Source organism: Morone saxatilis, unplaced genomic scaffold (assembly GCF_004916995.1).
Source record: "Morone saxatilis isolate NCDOM2014 unplaced genomic scaffold, NCSU_SB_2.0 Contig8, whole genome shotgun sequence".
In the NCBI taxonomy this organism is placed as follows: Eukaryota; Metazoa; Chordata; class Actinopteri; family Moronidae; genus Morone; species Morone saxatilis.
The window spans coordinates 25,573,561-25,592,808 of NW_023340257.1; the positions used below are offsets into that span (position 1 = coordinate 25,573,561).

The 19,248-nt window shown below is 41.0% G+C and overlaps 3 protein-coding genes across 3 annotated transcripts; 1 reads left to right on the forward strand and 2 right to left on the reverse strand.

Annotated features, from left to right (window-relative positions):
* Positions 1 to 53: 53 nt before the first annotated feature.
* Positions 54 to 7,870, reverse strand: LOC118341654 (calpain-5-like). The gene is made up of 12 exons (XM_035679969.1): positions 7,635 to 7,870; positions 6,674 to 6,729; positions 4,850 to 5,009; positions 4,078 to 4,209; positions 3,433 to 3,641; positions 2,962 to 3,154; positions 2,677 to 2,870; positions 2,467 to 2,544; positions 2,061 to 2,204; positions 1,324 to 1,519; positions 1,093 to 1,215; positions 54 to 646 (listed from the first exon to the last, which is right to left on the reverse strand). The coding sequence occupies exons 2-12, from the start codon at positions 6,688 to 6,690 to the stop codon at positions 446 to 448; spliced, it is 1,647 nt and encodes a 548-aa protein (XP_035535862.1). The 5' UTR covers positions 6,691 to 6,729; positions 7,635 to 7,870; the 3' UTR covers positions 54 to 445.
* Positions 7,871 to 9,211: 1,341 nt separating this feature from the next.
* On the forward strand, positions 9,212 to 13,103 carry LOC118341396. Its single transcript, XM_035679642.1, has 5 exons — positions 9,212 to 9,309; positions 10,739 to 10,893; positions 11,570 to 11,978; positions 12,107 to 12,666; positions 12,841 to 13,103. Exons 2-5 carry the CDS (start codon positions 10,746 to 10,748, stop codon positions 13,101 to 13,103), a joined length of 1,380 nt encoding a protein of 459 aa, XP_035535535.1. The 5' UTR covers positions 9,212 to 9,309; positions 10,739 to 10,745.
* Positions 13,104 to 13,886: 783 nt separating this feature from the next.
* On the reverse strand, positions 13,887 to 16,368 carry dcun1d5 (DCN1, defective in cullin neddylation 1, domain containing 5 (S. cerevisiae); the record flags this gene model as incomplete). The annotated part of the gene is given in 5 exon segments (XM_035680587.1): positions 13,887 to 14,400; positions 15,442 to 15,544; positions 15,652 to 15,756; positions 15,917 to 16,025; positions 16,277 to 16,368. Coding segments are annotated over 5 exon segments (465 nt in total), but the record flags the coding sequence as incomplete, so codon positions are not given.
* Positions 16,369 to 19,248: the final 2,880 nt, after the last annotated feature.

The following is a 19,248-nucleotide window of genomic DNA, read 5'->3' on the forward strand; positions in this document are numbered from 1 at the left end:
GAGAGAGGGAAAGAGACAGAGAGACAGAGAGAGAGAGACAGGGAGAGAGACAGGGAAAATTATACTTGTATTTGCTCTTGTTTAAACATTGTAGTCTGGAACAAAATCACGTTCTCTTAAAGCCCAGCGCTGTGTCCTCAGAAACTGTGCTGTCATCTAAACATGTTTCTGTGTCTTTTAAAATCCATAAAAAACAGGTAGAGTTCAACTAAAACCTGCTTCAGACCTAAAAGTAGCTACCCAGTGGACAGGTTATTAGGAGCAAGTCAGATGTGTTGGACAATTCATTAAAAGTACATTAAATAATCAGAAACAGCAATAAATACATAAATGAAGGTGATCTCGTGAAAATCACTAGATTATCGAGTAAAAACCAGCATTTAGAAATAATCTGATTTGTCAGCTGGAGTGAAAACAGATCAATGGAAACAAGCGCTGTGTGTCCCTACGTGCAGTCGGAGGGCACGTCTGTGAAGATGCGGAGCAGGAAATCTCCCTCCTGGCCGCGTTTAAAGGTTGTAGGTATGACGACATACCGCCCCTCTTTCAGGTCGATTCGTAACAACACAGACCTCGAGTTGATGTAGACGCTCCCACCAACCTTCTGCTGGGTGGCGTGCATCCGGTAGGTCCTGTTTAACTCCACCTGAACACAGAGAGCAGCAGTTTTACCTCCCTTTACCTACAGACTTACAGAATAACCTCCAACCTCCACAGAGTGTTATATGCTAACTATAGCTGGAGACTTAACAGTATCTGGTCTATCTATTGTGTTTAAACTGGCACTTTACAAACAACACAACTTTGCATATATTAATACACTACGATATTGTCTACATTTAAATTTGTAGTGCATTATATACACGACAAACTGTTTTCCTTTCAATTGCCTACTTTAGGTGGGTTTAACTGTGATTAAAAAACCACATATGCATCATAATTGTGGTGTAAAAGGGTTATAACACAACAGACCTGCAATAAATCTCACATCCGTGAAGGTTACAATGTCTTGTTTACTCTTAGAGTTGAAAGGATTTTATTGTAACATCTATATCTTGAAAACACACAGACACACACACACGGTGAGCTGACCCTGTGTATGTCGAAGCCAATAAGCAGGTTCTTTCCTCGTCCGTTTCTCAGGTTGGCTCTGCGGTCTTTCTGCTGCAGACAGATCAGAACCTCGTCCTCTGGCTGCTTCACATCAAACATGTACTACAGCACAGAAATTAAATACACACATATTGTTGCAGTTGTTTCCTTATTCTTCTTGAGTTCTTGCTGAACATCAAATAACATTCTGAATAAAAGAGAAAATAACACCTGTGGGTTCTGGAGGAAGGTGCGTTTGTGGTTGGCGCAGCCGCCGGCTCGGTTGAGAAGCGGGTCGCCATGGCGGTGCCAGGAGCCCCACGTGAATGCCTCCGCCCAGGTCCTATGAATGATCTGGTAGGATGTGTTGATGAGATGACACAGGGTGAGGTCTTTGAAGTTAGCAATAAAGTCATCAAATTTCATTCTGCAAGAAAGGAGCGAAAGAGTGGTGGATACATTTACTGTATGATCAGAGATATTTATGATGAAAGAAAATACTCAAACAAAGAGAAAGACGTGAAATTAAAGCTGCAAGCAGCATAGATTGGGCCCTGGCAGTCCGCGTGTGTCGGGGTGTCATGCACCAGTGTATCACGTGTGGACCACGACAGTATATAAGTACATAAATCCTAAAAAAGGCAGTCCTAGAAGTTTGCTGCTGTGTGAGTTGAGGGACACATCCTGACCAAAGATAACTCCAAGATGCCTGATGGTGGTGCAGGATGTGCTGCCAATTTTCATACCTGTCGGTTCTGGAGGGTGTAACTTAGCCAATTTGTGACGCCCATGTACAGGACAAAAAGCATACTTACATTTTTAAAAGTTTCAAGAGTTTTCACCCAAGCAGTTTCAATTTATTTGACAACTATAGTTACTAAATACTTTACAGATTAAGATTTGTCCTTTAAATATGTGATAATCTTACAAAATTGTTATTGTTAACGATTAAACCAGTGGTTCTGAACCTTTTTTGCTGGTCGTCGTGTTGGCGCCAGGAGCCATGCGTCATGGCTTCCTCCCAGATCTTACGGAAACTCAGGTCGGATGTGTTGATGAGACGACACAGGATGATGTCTGTGAAGTTAGCAATGAAGTCATCAAATGTCATCCTGCAAGAAAGGAGAGAAAGAGGCGTGGATAAGTAGAAAATATGGTTTATTTACAGTAACAGGAATTTACTGTCAGAGATATTTATGATGAAAGAAAATAGAAAACAAAGAGAAAAAAGTATAAATATGTATATGTTAAGAAATTACTGATTAAATTATCTATTAAATTAACAAATCAACACTTGAGAGATGGAGAATGAACAAACAACAGATGTCTGAGGGTGCAGGCACATCATGTTTCCAACAAACAGCTAAAACTCACCAGAACTCTCCATCATCCTGCACAGTGAAGACGATCCTCTCACCCTCACTCTCACTGACCTTCTGCCACTCTTCAGAGCTGCAAACAGGCAGACAAAAGTCAGTAGTCTTCTTTTGATAATAAAACATGGATGGCCGACGTAAAACACCAAAGACAAATTACATTAAACTTAATTTTCACTCCCTCCCTCCCTCCACACCTCTTCCTCACCCGACGCTCCAGGGCCCGTTCCACTCTCCCTGTCCCCAGGGGGTTCTCATCCGGATCATGGTGAGTTTGTCTGACTTGAAGTAGGCCAGCAGGCTGTGGTCCAGGATCACCCTGCGGACGTCGGTTACTGTGTATGCACGGCCCTTCACCAGCCCGCAGTCCAGCCTGGCCTTCATGTCTGCTGCACTGGTTGCCTGGAACAACACAACAACACTGGTTCAGTCTCTAAATCATTCAGTCATTCCTAAATCCATTCATCTGTGTTTGTGTTCGTCCTCTCCTAACCCGGATGGAGCAGCTGATGAGGCCTCCTCTGTTGTGGACTTTCAGGACTCTATCAAACAGCTTGTCGCGTTTCTCTTCATCTTCTTTGAACATCTTCTCCCTCAAGTCCATTGGCTCCGACACGCCCCCGGTGAAATCCATGAGAGCGTCGGCCACGTTGCCCTCGTCCAGCGCCTCATAGCAGCCGTACATCCTACAAACACACACACAAGCAATCATTAGTAATTACATACAGATATTTGAATGAATACATTTTATTTATGCTGATTGTTTCCTTTATGTCCAGCATCAAATTTATCACCTGCAATTAAAAAAGCATTGGCTATCAACATGAGGACTTAAGTTCAACTATGTAAATGTGCCAGACTCTCCACATGGTGATAAAACTGAACTGAGTACACACACACACACACACACACACACACAGACCCATAGACACACACACAACAGATAAACCCTGGAAGTGCTTACTTGGCGTAGGCCTTCTCCACCAGCGCGCTCCAGAACATGTTTTTGACGGTGGAGTGACAGTACACCAGCTCTCCGTTTACCGTGGGCAGCCGGTCATCGATCACCACGTCCACCCACTCACCGAACCGCCAGAACCGGAAGTGGAAGATCCCGGCGTAGGACTCTTTTTTTTCTTTATCCCACTCCTGGTCCTTCCAGTCAGGAATCACCTGGAAAAACAACAAAGAAAATGAGTTTGGTAACCATCTTCTCTAAGCTCAGGTTTCATTTCAACAACAATTACTCTTTTTTTAGGTGTTTATTAGTTATTTTTTTGGCCTTTTCATGGCTTTATTGGATAGGACAGCTGTAGAGAGACAGGAAAGGTGGGTAGAGAGAGAGGGGATGACACGCAGCAAAGGGCCACAGGTCAAATTCGAACCCAGGCCTCTGCAGCAACTCCATATATGGGTCGCCAGCTCTACCGACTGAGCTAACCGGGCACCCAATTACTCATTAAAAGGTACAACAACAGCAGGTCTGATCCTGCTCTTCAGAATATCCTGTATTGTCTGTTATGTGGACCCAGACAACAAAGCCAAGATTACAAAATCAACTTCACAGTAAAAAGAGACAATGAAACATAGAAACTGTCTCTTGTCTCACCTTCTGCCATAGTGCCTCTCTGGAGGCCAGACTGCAGCAGGCGGCTACGAACCAGCAGTTTCCCAGCTGCCTTGCGTGCAGGTCGTGGGCACTAATGCCGTCCACAAACAGATGGGGGTCGCTGCATAATTCCTAGAAGGATAAAGATGATTGAATCACTGTTAATCTTTTTTTTTTCTTTCAAATAAACTGTATTATGTTTCTGAGTACTTCCAAGACTACAAAGAATCCAACAGTCCAGTTGCATTTGGAAATATCAGGTCTAAAACAAACACCAAGACAAACTAAAGAAACAAATAAACCTTTCCAGCCAAAGGTCACTAGATCAGAACACTTTCCAGGTCTGTTCTGAGCAATATTTTATATTTCAGTCCCACAATCCCAGTAGTCCCAATTCCAACAAAAACACCGAAGAAACAAAACAAATTCAATTTGGCTTTGCTCATTAACTAATAGAGAAGTTTTCTGCAAATGATTCATCAAATATTTGTTCAAAGAGCAAACATATATTCATGTGCACATGCAGACACACACATTCAATACATTCCTCTCCTTATTCAGTCCATGTAAACTCTCTTTCTTTATATGCATTGCATTCACTGTGGTGCAGCAATAGTAATAGTAATAGTAGCTGTTGTATGATTATTCTTCACTTTGTTGGCCGTAGAATGTTCGTATTTTGCAGTATTTCACTGTTGTTGTTTGTCTAATGGGATAAACAGTGAGGTTGCCTGTAAAGCAGACAATGTAGAGAACAATTCTTTTTTCTCACCTTAGGCCTTTTCCAGGTGACTCTGCCGATGCGTTTCTTCTGGTAGAACAGAGACTGGTTGGACGCTGGGAACAGAGGGTCTTCAAACAGGATCCCATACCGCTGGAACTGCATCCTCAGTGCAGAGAAAGACTGGCCCCCGAACGGAACCACCACCTCCCTGCAACGACAGCATCAGACAGGTTTATCAGGGCTTTTTGTACATTGTGCACCAAAATGCATTAACACAATTACATAAAGGAGAAAAATCTTTTATTACTGTTTAATAAAAAGATCACACAATTAACTTGTCGATTACCAAAGTCAGTAAAACTTATTTACCTCTTAGTGGCAGTCTTATTTTTTTCTAGCAGCTCTTTTAACTCTGCTTTAGTTTAATAACACCAGTCTACATGCTAACAATGTTATAAAAGAGACCACATTAATTTTGACAGCTATAAAAAACATAAACAGACAGAATTCTGGTGTTTCTCTGGGGCCTCAGACAGATACTAGAAGATTTCAATCTAATCGTTAACAATGCAGTTCTAAAAGATCAATAAATTTGGTTACGGAAAAAAACATCTCCAGAACATTATACTCAACTGCAGAACCTTCACTTCATGCATTATTAGCAAACAACAAGGTGCGTTTAAGCTTCTATCTCACTCTCTCTCCCCGGATCTCTGGATTAGGGTTCCTATAGTTTAGCCTAAATGTAAATAGTTACTTTTTTAACTCAAATATGTAATCTCCCAGTAGTGGGTTGCATAGTGTCAAACAGGTTTTCATTTGCATTGGAGTTTTTTTTATTATTCGAACAGTTAGAAATAAAAAAGAAACAGTAACTCTTCCAATGATTAAAAGAATAACGATGTGATATATACATATTATGTAAAAGGAACAAAAAAACACCCAAGTCTGCCACAATGGTTGTTAAGTCTGGGACAGTCGAAAGTAGAATTCAGGACAGTTGCAGGACTCTGAGCATAAAAGTTAATAGTGAACCCTGAATATCAGAGGAAATGGAAATATGAATCGATACACCATAGCTTCAAAAATATATATATCTGTTGGTGGTGGAAAGAATGAAAGGCCAAAGGTCAAGCAAACCGGTACTTTTACACTGTGTGGCATCAGATTGGATATGGAGGAAAATCACTGCATCATCTCCTTTATTTACTGTAAGAATCTTGAGCTGCGTAATTCCAGTAGCTGTAAAGACACAATCACACTCAATTTTCATAAAGACATCAAAACTCCCTGACAGGGTTGTGCATGAACGCGTTAAAAGAATGCGTTCATTGAACGTACTCATGTTTTTGGTGAACGATGAACTGAACATAAACTAACGAACGTGAGCAAGATTTTTTGGGGGCTTTTAGCCTTTATTGAATAGGACACATGTAGACAGGCGGAAAAGAGGGGAGAGAGGGAGACGGGACACATGCAGCAAAAGCCTGATGACTGGAATCAAACCTAGGCTGCTATGGTAAGGACTCAGCCGTAGTACATGGGGGGCGTGCTCTACCAGGTGAGCTACCAAGAAGAAGAACAATCTCCTGATGCTCTTCACATTGTGGTGTGGATAAGAATTAGTATGATATCCTTGTCTTACATTACAGTACATTTCTTGTAACAAAAAACATATTGTTTAAAAAAGAACACTCCCAAATGATGCACACACACACACACACACACACACACAATAGTATGAACATAAACTATCCCACCAGTCTGGTGACAGGATGACAAACAGAAACTCACATTTGACTCCAGATTACCAGCAAAGCAAACACATGAAGGAAACTGTATGTCGGCACAACTAAAATATTTTGCTTTTACCTTTGTGATTTGTCCATCTGGATTCAGACCAACTCCTCCAGGTCAGGAAATATTACCTAGAGATACAACCACAGTAATCACACAGCTGTGTGTGTATTCATCATTCATCTGTTTTTGTACATGATCTGATTAATAAATGTTAATAAATAATGCTTTGTTTGTGATGACCAACGTTGTGCCACCACTTTATAATCCAGCACCTTTGTCGTGAAGGTGTATTTTCTGTTTTCTGTGGTGAGAGAGAGCACTGAAAAGACAGAAGAGAAAGAGTTATGTTTGTAGAAGGGTTACTTGTTTTCTATCATTCAAAAATAAAGAACAGTGTTTCTGTTTATTTAAGTATGAGCTCTATGACATTTTTGGGGGTGTTTTTCCTCTTGGGGGGATTACGCCCATGACTTTGCTTGCAAGTTGCCACCGTTATATCGTCTCCAAACAATATCTAAAATTAATTTTGAGGTCTGTTTCTGTGCAAGGGATACACCCAATTTGATCAGGTAATTACAAAAATCTGGCCAACTCCTCACATTAAAGCGGGAAATTATTTTAACTCAAAACAATTTTACATTTTATCTAAAACTCAGTTTTGTAAGTTAATTAAAGATTCTTGATTAAGCAGCTTTTACAAGTAATTTTAAGCAACAAAAACATTTCGGATTAAGTACATTTTACAAATACAAAATCAAGTGTCACTTTTTTTCTTACTAAAGCTACTTGATCAAGAATGATTTTTTAACTCACAAAACTGAGTTAGTTTTACTTAAAGGTTTGACGCAGTCAGTTTGAACAATTCTGGTTTTGCAGTGCATGCATATAGGTGGATGAAAATGTCACTACTATTCAACTTCTTTGAAGAAAGCAGACCATTTAATAACAGCTGGAAAGAGAAGTTTCCTGGCAGACTTCAGGAGACTCCAGATGAAGCACTAAAATTGCTTTAACTAACTAATTAAGACTTTACCTGGAAATATGTTTGGTTTAACGTCCGTTTCTCTTCTCCAAGGAGGATTTCGGTTTTTTTAAACCCTTTTGTTGTCAGGTTTATGTGCGGAGATCTTCAGCTGGAGTTCAGAAACAACACTCAAAGTAAAAGCACACACTCACAGGAGGAGCTGCAGCCGACCAAGTACCCGCCTCCACTCCTCTGTAGGCTCCAGCGAGAGCATGCGCTGTTTGTCCATACGAGATGATTCTTAAATGTTGTCCTTTACTATAAATGCAGATGTGGAATAAATCTGTTGTTACCACCAACCTGACCAGCTCCGGGAGATTCATTTAGACAGGAGATACCTGAGGTCACAAGTACACTATCTGAGAAGTGGAGACAACAGTTACGCACCGGAGAGAAAACAGTTCACCATGAACCCAGACGCACAAGAGAGAGCGCACAGTGAAAGCATCCCAAAACAACGAGACATCCGCAAGATAGACACAAATGAAAGAGCAAACAGAGGTTTACAGATAAAAACAACAAGTTCTCTTTCAAATCAAACATTTTAATCTAAGTGTAAAGTATTGTTTTTCTCATTACACAACAAATATTACAGGCACTGCTATAGACAATTGCAGATGAACATTGGACAACACAAAACAATAACACAATAAAAGCAATATAATATCATTAGTGTAATATTTTAGGTGAATTGAGCCTTGAGATGGGGCAGATTGCTATTCTTTATGAATTCACCCCTCAGTGTGAAACAAAGATTTAGGAGATTACAACTGTTAGAAATACTGTTGGTAACAGAAATTAAGGTAATACAGTAATAAATAACCTTTACACTAAGATATTGACATATCATCTTTATTGAAAGCATTTTACATTCAAGTACACAGATACTGCAAAACTGTATGCATTAAGTATCTTTCCCCACAGGTGTTACAAAGGTTCACACCTGTGTGTGTTCTCATGTGGACGTTCAAGTCACTTTGATTTCTGTCATTTTTCCCACATGATTGGGATGAATTTCTCCCCTGTGTGCATTCTTATCATTGACTTGATTATTTTTTGAGTGTTGAATGCTGACAACAGACTGAATCTTTTTCCACAGGTGTCTGCTCACCTGTGTGGATTCTCATGTGGTCATTCAATCTTGACTTTCACAAATCTTTTCCACAAATGTCACAGACAACGTTTTTACCTGTCTCAGTATTACCTTGAAGTTAGGTTTGGATGCTTTGTTACTGTGAATTCTGCTTTTCTTACATTGCTATAACTATATACTATATAAACAATTAACAGAGCAGCTTGTAGAAAAGCACACACAGAGGGAGTGTGACTTCATCCTCTGGTCGAGAGGCCATTATTCCACTATATCTTTACCTAGCAAATAGTTGTTTGCTGCTTTATTAATGGTCTAAGTCTCCTATATGTAACCTTTCAGTTTGCAAGCTTAAACAACTGAGAACTGCTGCTGTACGGTAGCAGGTGGCTTTATAAAAAATTGCCACTGCTTCTGTGATGCGATTAATCTTTAACATCATCAGAGGAGAGAACTTCCACAGCGTCATGTGAGAAACTGCACTTTACACCTTGCCAGAGGAGAATGTAACACCAACACGTCCATCAGACAAGTTGTGTTCACACACGAAAAGGAAAACTCGGCTGGATTCAGAAGGTTTACAGGCTGTTACAGGTAAATATCACCGACTCAGACTGTACATAGGTTCTGACTGAGCGTCCACATATAAAGGATGCAGCTGACTTCTCTGTTACTTTAGCACAAATCTCATACATTAAATGGCAAAGCTGTAAGTTTAAAGGCTTTTTGTTTCCACTGTGAACAGATTAACAATACCGGTCCAATGTTTTCAGAACCACAATGTTCTGCTCGTCATACTGCTTTGTATATGTGGGTGCTGTTCTGTGTGAGCATGACTTGTGAAACTCTGCAGGAGTGTTTCGCTAAGTGACAATCTTAGAATTTAAACAGCTGAAATTAAAGGTTAAATATACAAGATTTTAAGATTAATATAGCAACAAACAACTATTTGCTATGTAAAGATATAGTGAAGTCCTGGTGTCCTGAACAGAAGATGACGTCACACTCTCTGTGTTGTTCTGTTCATTGTTTATAGAGCCGGGACAGTTCGGGCATGCGAGTCCCTCCATGAGGAACTGCAACGGCTGTCGCTTTACTCAGAAATAAGGATTCATTTTGTCAGAACCAGAAATGGTGATTGTTGGAACAGTGAAAAGACGAACAAAGATGGTTTTGTTGAGTTTTATTGTGTTTCTGTCTAGTTTTGATTAATTTACAATGTTATGATGGCTGCATCTGGTGCGAGCAATAAGTTGATATTAGGCTGTTAACAATCTGAAGCCTGCAGTGGTAATGGTTCCTGTTAATGAAGTCTGGCGGCTGTAGCACCGATTTGTTTTGGTCTAAAACGCTGGTGCTCTAGTGCAACATTCAGTGGCAGTGAATGTTGAATAAAACCTTTAAAGTGAATTTGACATTTTAAACATACATTTTTATATAAAATGATAGTTTCACTCCCTTCCAACAGTGACAGGCCTGACAGCTTGTTGTCACCTGATAGTCCACTATTGTTAGTCCACTATTGTTAGTCCATGATTTTTTGGCCACTTGAGGACAGCTGAACAAACATATTAAGGGCTTATTAAGTGGTAAAAACAGGCAAATATGTTAGCAAACAATTATCTGATTACACATCCAACAACCACAGAGCATCATTAGTATTCATTTAGAGATGTGTTTGTGTGAAACTGATGAAAGTAGGTTTAATATTCACTCTCCTTTTACCTCTGTTGGATCTCTAGTGAGAAAAGTATCTGTCTCTTTAGCTGCTAGATGTTCCACTTTCTCTAATTTTGACAGCTTTTTGAGCCAGTAGTAGTGGGTTTTTAACAGAGCTATGTTTGCTGGAAATGAGGTTGATATGAGCAGGGTTTGCATGTTGTAACGCATTTTAATTTAATCTGTTAACTGTTTAGTAATATAAGAATATTGTTTATTGTTGTCACCAGTCCTGCTGTGACTCACAGACTCATTTACTGCACTTGAACCATAAAAACACAGCTGACTCTTATTTCCTGTGCAGGTTCAAAATGTTAACCAGGTGGTTAACATTCACAGCTTTTCTGGCTTGCTCAGCGAACCCTGAAAGAGCAGCTATTACCGTCGCACCGACCTGCATGGTCAAAGGTCATCCAGAGGTAGTGCTGACTTTAAACTGTGGTGACGGAAAGAACGCAGGTCAGTAAAGAGGATCAGTATGGAGTCCTGCCTTCACATCTGAGCTATTAGCTTTTTCACTCAGTATCAATACTGCTTCACAAGGAGTCCTGAGAACGCTCGTTTCCAATGTGTAATGTTTATGAAATTCAGATTAATCCAATTATGGTGAGAAATGCCAACTAGAAACTGGAAATACGCCTTTCAGACATCTTCTGATCAGCAGATCAAGGAAGTTCTGGTCAATGTAAAGCTTTGATAAAATATTCTCCATATTTTATCTCTCATAGACACTCTTATGTAAGTCAGATGAGTCCCTTTGAATATTTTTTTTTTTTTATTACTTACTTATTAAGTTTTCTCTATTTTTTTTCTTTAGATGTAGTTTCTCCCTTTATTTTATTTTATTTTCCCTTAATGTGGAAAATAAAGTCCTTTTCAAAGAAAAATTATCAGATTATCTTGAAAAATGTACCTTTTGTTTTCTCGAGATAACAAGATAAATTTACTCAAGAATCTCCGAATAACACATTTAAAAAACTAACTATAAGCACGGCATTCTCGGCTTCCCTAACACAAAATATCTTTATCTTTTCATTGAATTTGTCACCCAACACACTGTTCCTTTAATTCAATCAGCATACACATCCAGCTCTATAATTCCCCCCTCTAACTGCTCCTCCGCTTTTATTTGTAGGTGTGGTCCAGTACTGGCACACCCCCTTTGGAGACCTTCAGACCCCTGGTTTCCACAGTGAGCTGGACCCTGTCTTTATGCACCATGACGGGAGCCTGGTGGTCCCCAACACCAGCATTCTCCACAGTGGCCTCTACTACTGCCTCCTGCAGCACACAGAGGGAACTACACTGTGGCCGTACCAGCTCCATGTTGGTCATAACGACCACAAGAACCCAGAACACAGTAGATATGAGCAACGCGGCAGCTGTGAGTCCAGGTCCAGGTCCAGGAGGGATGTTGGGTCTGAGGAGGAGAGGCAGGCAGGAGTCTCAGATGGGGAGTTTGCAGGAGCTGTGGCGGCATCAGTGCTGCTGACGTTTGTGTTTGGCTTCAGCGCTGGAGCTCTGACCAGGACTCACGTTCTCAGGTGTGTTCAGGGCCCTCACATCCCAGCTTATATTCATCCTGTCATCAGATTAATAAAATCTAATATTCCTGTATACTGAATAGCAGATATCTTGTGTAAATATTACTTCCACTACATTTTCCTCTTAGGTGTTTAGGGGCAGTCTCTACCAGGTTGCGATCACCATGGAAACAACGATGTCAAACTGACACACCTGAACACGCCTCTGAGGTCAACATGACAACCATCCCACCCACGTACGACGACCAGGCTTTTGAGGCGGAACAGGTGTGGGACGACAACTCTGTAAACATGGAGACGACAATTTCATCGACAACCTCATCGCCTCCTGCCAAACCTCAGAGGAGCTTCAGGAATAAACGACAGGAGGAGCAGGAAACCACTGCCTATCTGGAGGGATGTGACTACATGAAAGAAGAGGAGAGAAAGGTGGAAGAGCGGGAGGAGGAGGTAGTGGCAGGTAGAAGTCTGGAGGAGGGGAATAAAGGGTGTGATGGGGAAGCAGAGGAGACATTAGGAGAAGATGAAGGGAGTAAATCTGAAACAGATGAAGAGGAGTGCAGTGAGAAAGGAGAGGAGAAAGATGGAAGAGAGAGGAAAGAGGAAACGAAGGAATGGAGACAGGAGAAAGAGGTGGAGGAGACAGGTGAACAGGAGAGCAAGGAGGAAGTAGAGGAGAGGAGAGGAAGTGAGGAGGCGGAATGCAACAAGGAGGAAGGGAAAGATGAGAAGAGGGAGGAGGAGAAAGAGGGAGATGATGGAGAAAAGAAGAAAAGAGAGGAAGATGGAGAGACAGACATTTGCAGTGAAGACGATGAGACAGGCAGTAAACAGGAGGACGCAATGAAAAACGGCATCACAGAAGGAGGAGGAGGAGAAGCAGCACCCAGCCGGGGCCGTCGCAGCCGTGTCATTCGTCTGTACCAGTATGACGAGGACGGCCAGCGGTACTGCCACCTTCCTGCCCCCGAGGCGCCACGCCCAGCCCCCAGACTCAAACAGCGCTCCGTCTCTCTCACACGCCTCAACGCCATCATGGCTGCCGCCTCAGCAGGGCCACTGGACACGAGAGAGACCGGGAGGGAGGGTACAGAGGAGAGGCCACACTTCCACATGAAGATTTAAGAGATATTATAGAGGGTGGACATTATAATGACCACACCACGACAGAGCGGTCGCAGTGGGAACCGATGGGCTTGAGGGCCGAGAACCACAGAGACATCAGGAAGTAACTGCTGAGCACCGCCCTACACAGAAACACAGAACAGTCCACTCACTGTCAGAAGTTAGGTTTCCACCCAGTCGCCAGTTGGTAATAAAAAGTGATTAATACATAAAAATGTTTCATCTTCAGACTGAAGCCTTGTATTGTTCCACCATTACTCCTTTGGCAAAAACAGTAATTGTATTTGCAGACAAGGTAAAGCAGTGAAAATCTTCTAAATAAAACAAACTTTAAATTTAGGTTTAATTTAAATGCTTTAATGCTGCCCCCCCTCCCACCTTCTTTAATGCTTCCATTTACTACCTATACCTTTGCTTTTAAAAATACTCTCTGAAACATTGTAATCATTAAGTATGTACTATGTAATATTGTTGATATAAATATAGCATTTTTGGGATACAAACATTGGTTCCATCAGGATTGTTTACTTGTGTTTTTTGCCCTTTTATCGATTAGCACTCATAATGTCAGGTTTCAGTGACATTCAGTGTTATAATCCAGCAGCTGGCACTTCATGATGATGTGTGATCTCCACTCGACAAATACCTCTCAGTGTATTGTGTCTATTGTAGAAGCCCAGTTACTGCTTGCATTACAAACTACTGTGATACATGTCTGTCTGTATAAAGTTTTTGGTGAATAAAACCTAGAAGTTCTACCAATTATTAAGAATGAGTCTGTTATACTTTCATTTCCTTTTTATTACTGTGAAAACATCTACAAACAAGACAAAAATTGGGAAAAAAAATAATTATCCAGAAAACGTAAATTCCACAGCTCTTCTCTCTCAGTTCATTTTTTTTGTTTGTATTCTTATTTTAAGAACTTCCCCCCACATTTCCTTTTCTCCAAATTACCACTATAAAAAGTCTACTCAGTGAGAGAAAGGCTTCTTGACCACAGTTGGCTGACGATGCACAGAGACGATCTCTGATGGGATGTGTGTGTACCCAGAGTCCACATGGATGATTCTGTAGTCCATATAGGTTTGGGTTTGTGTGTGACAATGGTTTGAGTCTATCAAGGTGTTGGTTAGATCTGCAGTTTTCCTTTTTTCTGAAACGATAAAGAGATTCTTCCTGTGTTTGTGGGTTTTGTTTTCTCTCCCTCTTTCTCCTTTTTGGTGTTGCGACGTCGTCTGCTACGATGACGACCAAGTTTTCTGCCATTCCACAAACTCGTCTAGCAGCACTGGCCCTGCAGACAAAACAAGGACATCAATAATGTTTATAGGAGCTCCTGCACTTTCCGTGGAGATCAGAACAACTTTAAAGAATCTTTAAAAATATCTACATAATGTAACTAATACAAGTATAAAGTGTAAGTTTAGGTATAAGTATGGAGTAGTGGCATGTAATAGTAATGATCCAATCACATGATGGAAACAGGCTTACATAATAAATGTTAACTCTCATTCAGATTCACGTGAAATAAATTACCTTTAACCACAATGCATCAGTGCTTTGTTCCAGATTGTTATTCTGTACTAATACTGATAAGTATTTCAGTACTTGAATCAGCTTGCAATCGTTTCTTTGAGTCTGTAAACGGTCGTGGCAGACCTGACCTTTGAGGGACTGGAGAGTCTAAATGGAGGAAGCTATCATATTAGCGGTGTTACATCATCCAGGGTCACATAACCCTTGCTCTGCTGAATGAGAGGCGACACCGAGAGATTTCTCTGCATCCGCGAGTGGAAACGGCCACAACAAACAGTAACAAGCTGGACAAGTTGTCACTATAGCTGGATTTATACTTTATGTAAACGGTTGAGCTTTTTGATTTACGCTACATTACCCACAAATCTGTGCTGTATCAGCGTGGTTTCATTCAGTAACAGAGAGAGGGCGGATAGTGGTGAGCAGGTTTGTAGCTCTGCTAGATGGGAGTTACTAAAAAGAGTTTGCAGGTTTCAACAGGTTAAATACGTCTTTAAAAAGACCAGTATGAAAGCTTTAAGCCTGGCAATTTAAAGGACAAAGGATATGAAGTCAAAGTCAGAGTGCCTGAATTACTTGCAAAGTAAATACGTTTATTCACGTTCAACCGTTCTGACTTCATGTGTTTTCTTGCACACGGTGCAGCGAGCTAAAAGTGCTGTTCAACAGAACTGAAGTGTTAAAAACAAACTTTTATTTTGCATTATTTGTTCTTGGTTTCACGTTGGTTTGTTTTGTAGTTGTTGCACAAGTTTCCACTAAAGCCGCAGCACTGAGCTGCAGCTGCTAATATACTCACAAGCTCCGTCTTCATCATAGTTACTGAGGTCTGTGTTGATGGTCCTGCTGAACTCCAGAACGTTATACCACTGGTCCTTATTCATCCCCTTGTACTTGGACTGCTGTAGGAGAGACACATGGGAGGTGGGGTCAGACAGGAAGTAACAGAGAGAGGAGGTGAGGGCTAAGATAAACTACAGGTGACACACTCACACACACACACACACACCTCCAGGAACTGGTGGAAGACTGGGAAGAGAGGCCATGTTCTCCCCAGCAGCAAGGCCAGCATGGATTTAGCTGTATCCATATCCAAACTCCTCTGGTCCTTATCCTGATGACAAACACACAAACACACAAAGATTTAGATCCTCTGACTCCAAATCCAGAAACAAATCCAGAGTGCACTTACACACTGAACCACTAGAGGTCAGCATAAAGCTACAGGGTTGTTAAGCTACTCTTTAAACAAAAAACTAAGAAAAAAAACTCACTCTGGCGAAGTCAAAAGCATATCTGTAGATGTTTTTGAAGGCTACAGTGTCATTCAGCTCATTGCGCAGGTAATCCAGTTTGCTCTGTAACCGCTCTGTGCAGTCACACCTGCAGGTTGGTGAAGGACACACACACAGACACACACACAGACACACACACACAGACAGAGAGTTAGTTCACAGTCAGCAGAATAAAAAGGTATAGATACATACAGCTTAAACAAAGCACTACACTGTGCATCTGCTTATACGACGCCTGTAGTTCTTATGTGATGGGATAATCAATAATCTGACTTCTTCTTCCTTTTATTAAAAACAAGCAACAGAAACCTGAAAGGGAGAAAAGTAAAGTGGTCTTACTGTAATAACGTCATTCCCCTGAGCCACTCGTCTTTTGTGAAGAACCCCATATTTGCTGCTTCTAGATGCCAGGCTAAGACTAACATGATAATCTGCAAGAAAGAAAAGAGACAGGAGGTTTAATCTCTGCTAATGTTTAAATCAGTCAGAAATGGAAATATTCAGAAGTTGCATTTTTATGTAAAATGAGAGAAAGAGCAGCATTATAACGAAGTACTGTAGTTCTGAAGAGAGGCAGTTTCTAACGACGACCTGACGATCAGACGGTTCTGTGTGTGTGAAGTAACCATTAGCACTCAGAAACCAAACTTTAATCTTGTTCATCTTTCCAAACGCAGAAGAATATAAACTTCATACCATCTTAATTAGAACAGGTACAAACTTATTTTTTATGTACCGTTTTCATAATTGTAGCAGCCATTATATTCAAGAGAGGTGTTGTTATTGTACATTATCTCACTCGCTCCTTCGAAGTGTATTCAGTCCCTCCAGAAAAACGCATTTATGCGATCGCATAATTCAACGCATAATCAGCCAAAGTCCGCACATTTATGCGGGGCCGCATTTTTTTCAAATACGCTGCACTTTCGCCGCATAAATTGCCGATTTCCGCGCAATATATGCGGGGCTGACATGATTTCATAATCCCCACATTTATCTGAGCAGAAAGTTGAAAAATGTTGCGTTTACTTCACTCAAGAGCAGCCATTTTCCCCTGTTGCCATGGGAACGTTATGAAGTGACGTAATTACGCGACGTGAACATCATCGAAAAGCTTCCCGCAATTTCATCGCATACTGAACTGATCAATGATTGTTTCAACTCTCCATGTCACATCTATACCTCTCCACTATTTGTTAATAGATCAAGTTCATTGCTGGTTTTGATCTTTCTTGGTGTGATTTGTTGGACAATAAGCTGAATATCACTGAATTACTAACAACTACAGTGCTCAAACAGCTAAATGAAACATTATCTACGGATGACTGACAGCTGTGTGATGGTTTTCTGGAGATCTCCACCTGTGTACAGGTACGAGCTGATTGGCCACACTCGCTGCCAAACATCACTCTGATCACAAACCTCCGGCGGGACGACAACAACAGGAAGTGGAGGTGTGTCGGTGACACCCAGGGAAACAAACAGGGGCCGGCATTTCTGGACTTCACATCCTACCTTTTGTTTGAAAATCATCCCATGACCAGAGTGTGATTCATTCAGCTGCCACTGATTGTCCCGTCCACCTGCCATCAGCCGCATAGCGCATCGTGTGGCTCTGCCAGTCATGGTAATCATAGTGGAATTCTTCACACGGAGAGGGAAACCCAGAGGAGGACAAAAGCATTTGCAGCTGACATCGAGCTCCAGGAAATGACTGTTGACCACTTTGATCTGTTCTTGTGTTATTTCTGAATTCAACCAGGGTTTCTTGACTTTCTGAAATGAGCCATTAGGGAGGAAACAAACTCCTGCACATTGGTCTTGATTAGATTTTGGTTATAGAATTTATCAGTAGGACTTTTTAATAGAGCTTGAAGTGACAGTTTGCAAATGTATATCAATAATAATTCAGTAGTTCCGTCAGAACAGAACAAAAAAAAAGTTGCATGACAAGATTTCTGTATTGAGAGCTCAGGTGTGGTCGACTCGGCTGTCACATTTTAGAGTCCTGACTTTGGTGTAACAGCCGAAACTGTGAAATGTGGCCTTTAAGAATGTGCTAGATATGAGGAGAAGGAGTCATCAGACGTCTGGAGTTAGTTGAGCGGTCACCGGCGTGAATGGATGGGTCTGTTGCTAGAGCTCCTGTTTTTCCTTTTGTTTACTCACCTCAACAATGTAACGTTTAAACTACATGTGCCTGTTTCTGTTCCTGTGTGATAAGAATAGTAGCTGCACAACCGGGCTTGATAAGGGATTGATGTAATGTTATTTTAGTAATAAACAAGGTATTGTATGGAAACCCTTAGTACAGCGTGGCTGTGAGTTATGCTGTGTTGTCTTTTTTCCACTCTTCTAGAAGGCTCAACACATACCCTAATCCACATATGCCCTCTTATTGTGATTAAACTTGTGATTTCTGCTGTTAAATTTGGGCGTTTTAATTAAGGCCTTATGGAGATTGACTCACTTCTGGGGACAGTTCTGGAAATGGGTCGTTTGAGGGAACTGGTGTTGGCCTCATTTCAACCATAGAGGTTGCCTCTGGGATTTAATACTGCAGTCTTAATTAATTCAAGTTTGCACACAATCCCAGGTTAGAGGCAGAAAATGTCTTGGAATTGCAGTTTGTTCTGATGGGGTTCCCAAACGTTTCCATGCCAAGGCCCACAAATAGCATTAATTTCAAGGATTGTCTTGAAAAACCTACTGACAATCAAATCAAAGAATAAAAAACTTTGAACTATATTTTCTTACTTTTATTAATGGCAGCCTGGTGGTAGCACTGCATTAGCAATCAACTATGGGCGTCACTTTTGAATTATGAAATTGAATGATTTTTTTGTTATTATTGTGTCTGCATTTAGCATGCCCAGCCCAAAGGGCTATACAACGACACCATTTTATAAACATAGACAGACAAAAACCCAAAAGTAGATGCTAAACAATATAACATTAACGATATAACCATTCCTGACGTTTCATCCAGGTTTAGGCTAACCTTATAAACATTAAGGTAAACAAACATTCCATCCTGAATCATCATTTACTCCAAAATCATTTCAGTGGGATTTTTGAGCAAAACAGTTCACGTCTTAGCGACAGCATGGTACTCTAGTTCATCATAGAAAGGCGCGACAGTATAAAAGAAGAATGATGTATTTCATTCTCCACTTCTCGTAAATCACAAAGTTCAACGAAAGTCTCTGTTTCCCTTCTGGGGATATTTTTTAAATCTGGGGGGGCCCAAAAAAACCCCCCCTTTGATTTTCAAATGTGCCAGGGGAAGGATTCCCATTCTTAATTTGGGG

Bases quoted from the DNA above. Each gene is read 5' to 3' on its own strand.
- LOC118341396 (XM_035679642.1), top strand. From the start codon at position 10,746: ATGTTAACCAGGTGGTTAACATTCACAGCTTTTCTGGCTTGCTCAGCG. The intron at 10,894-11,569 runs GTCAGTAAAGAG...TTTTATTTGTAG, and splicing joins TGGTGACGGAAAGAACGCAG to GTGTGGTCCAGTACTGGCAC. The intron at 11,979-12,106 runs GTGTGTTCAGGG...TTTTCCTCTTAG, and splicing joins ACCAGGACTCACGTTCTCAG to GTGTTTAGGGGCAGTCTCTA.
- LOC118341654 (XM_035679969.1), bottom strand. The intron at 2,545-2,676 runs GTGAGGAAGAGG...GCCTGTTTGCAG, and splicing joins AACGGGCCCTGGAGCGTCGG to CTCTGAAGAGTGGCAGAAGG. The intron at 2,205-2,466 runs GTGAGTTTTAGC...CCTTTCTTGCAG, and splicing joins CAGGATGATGGAGAGTTCTG to GATGACATTTGATGACTTCA.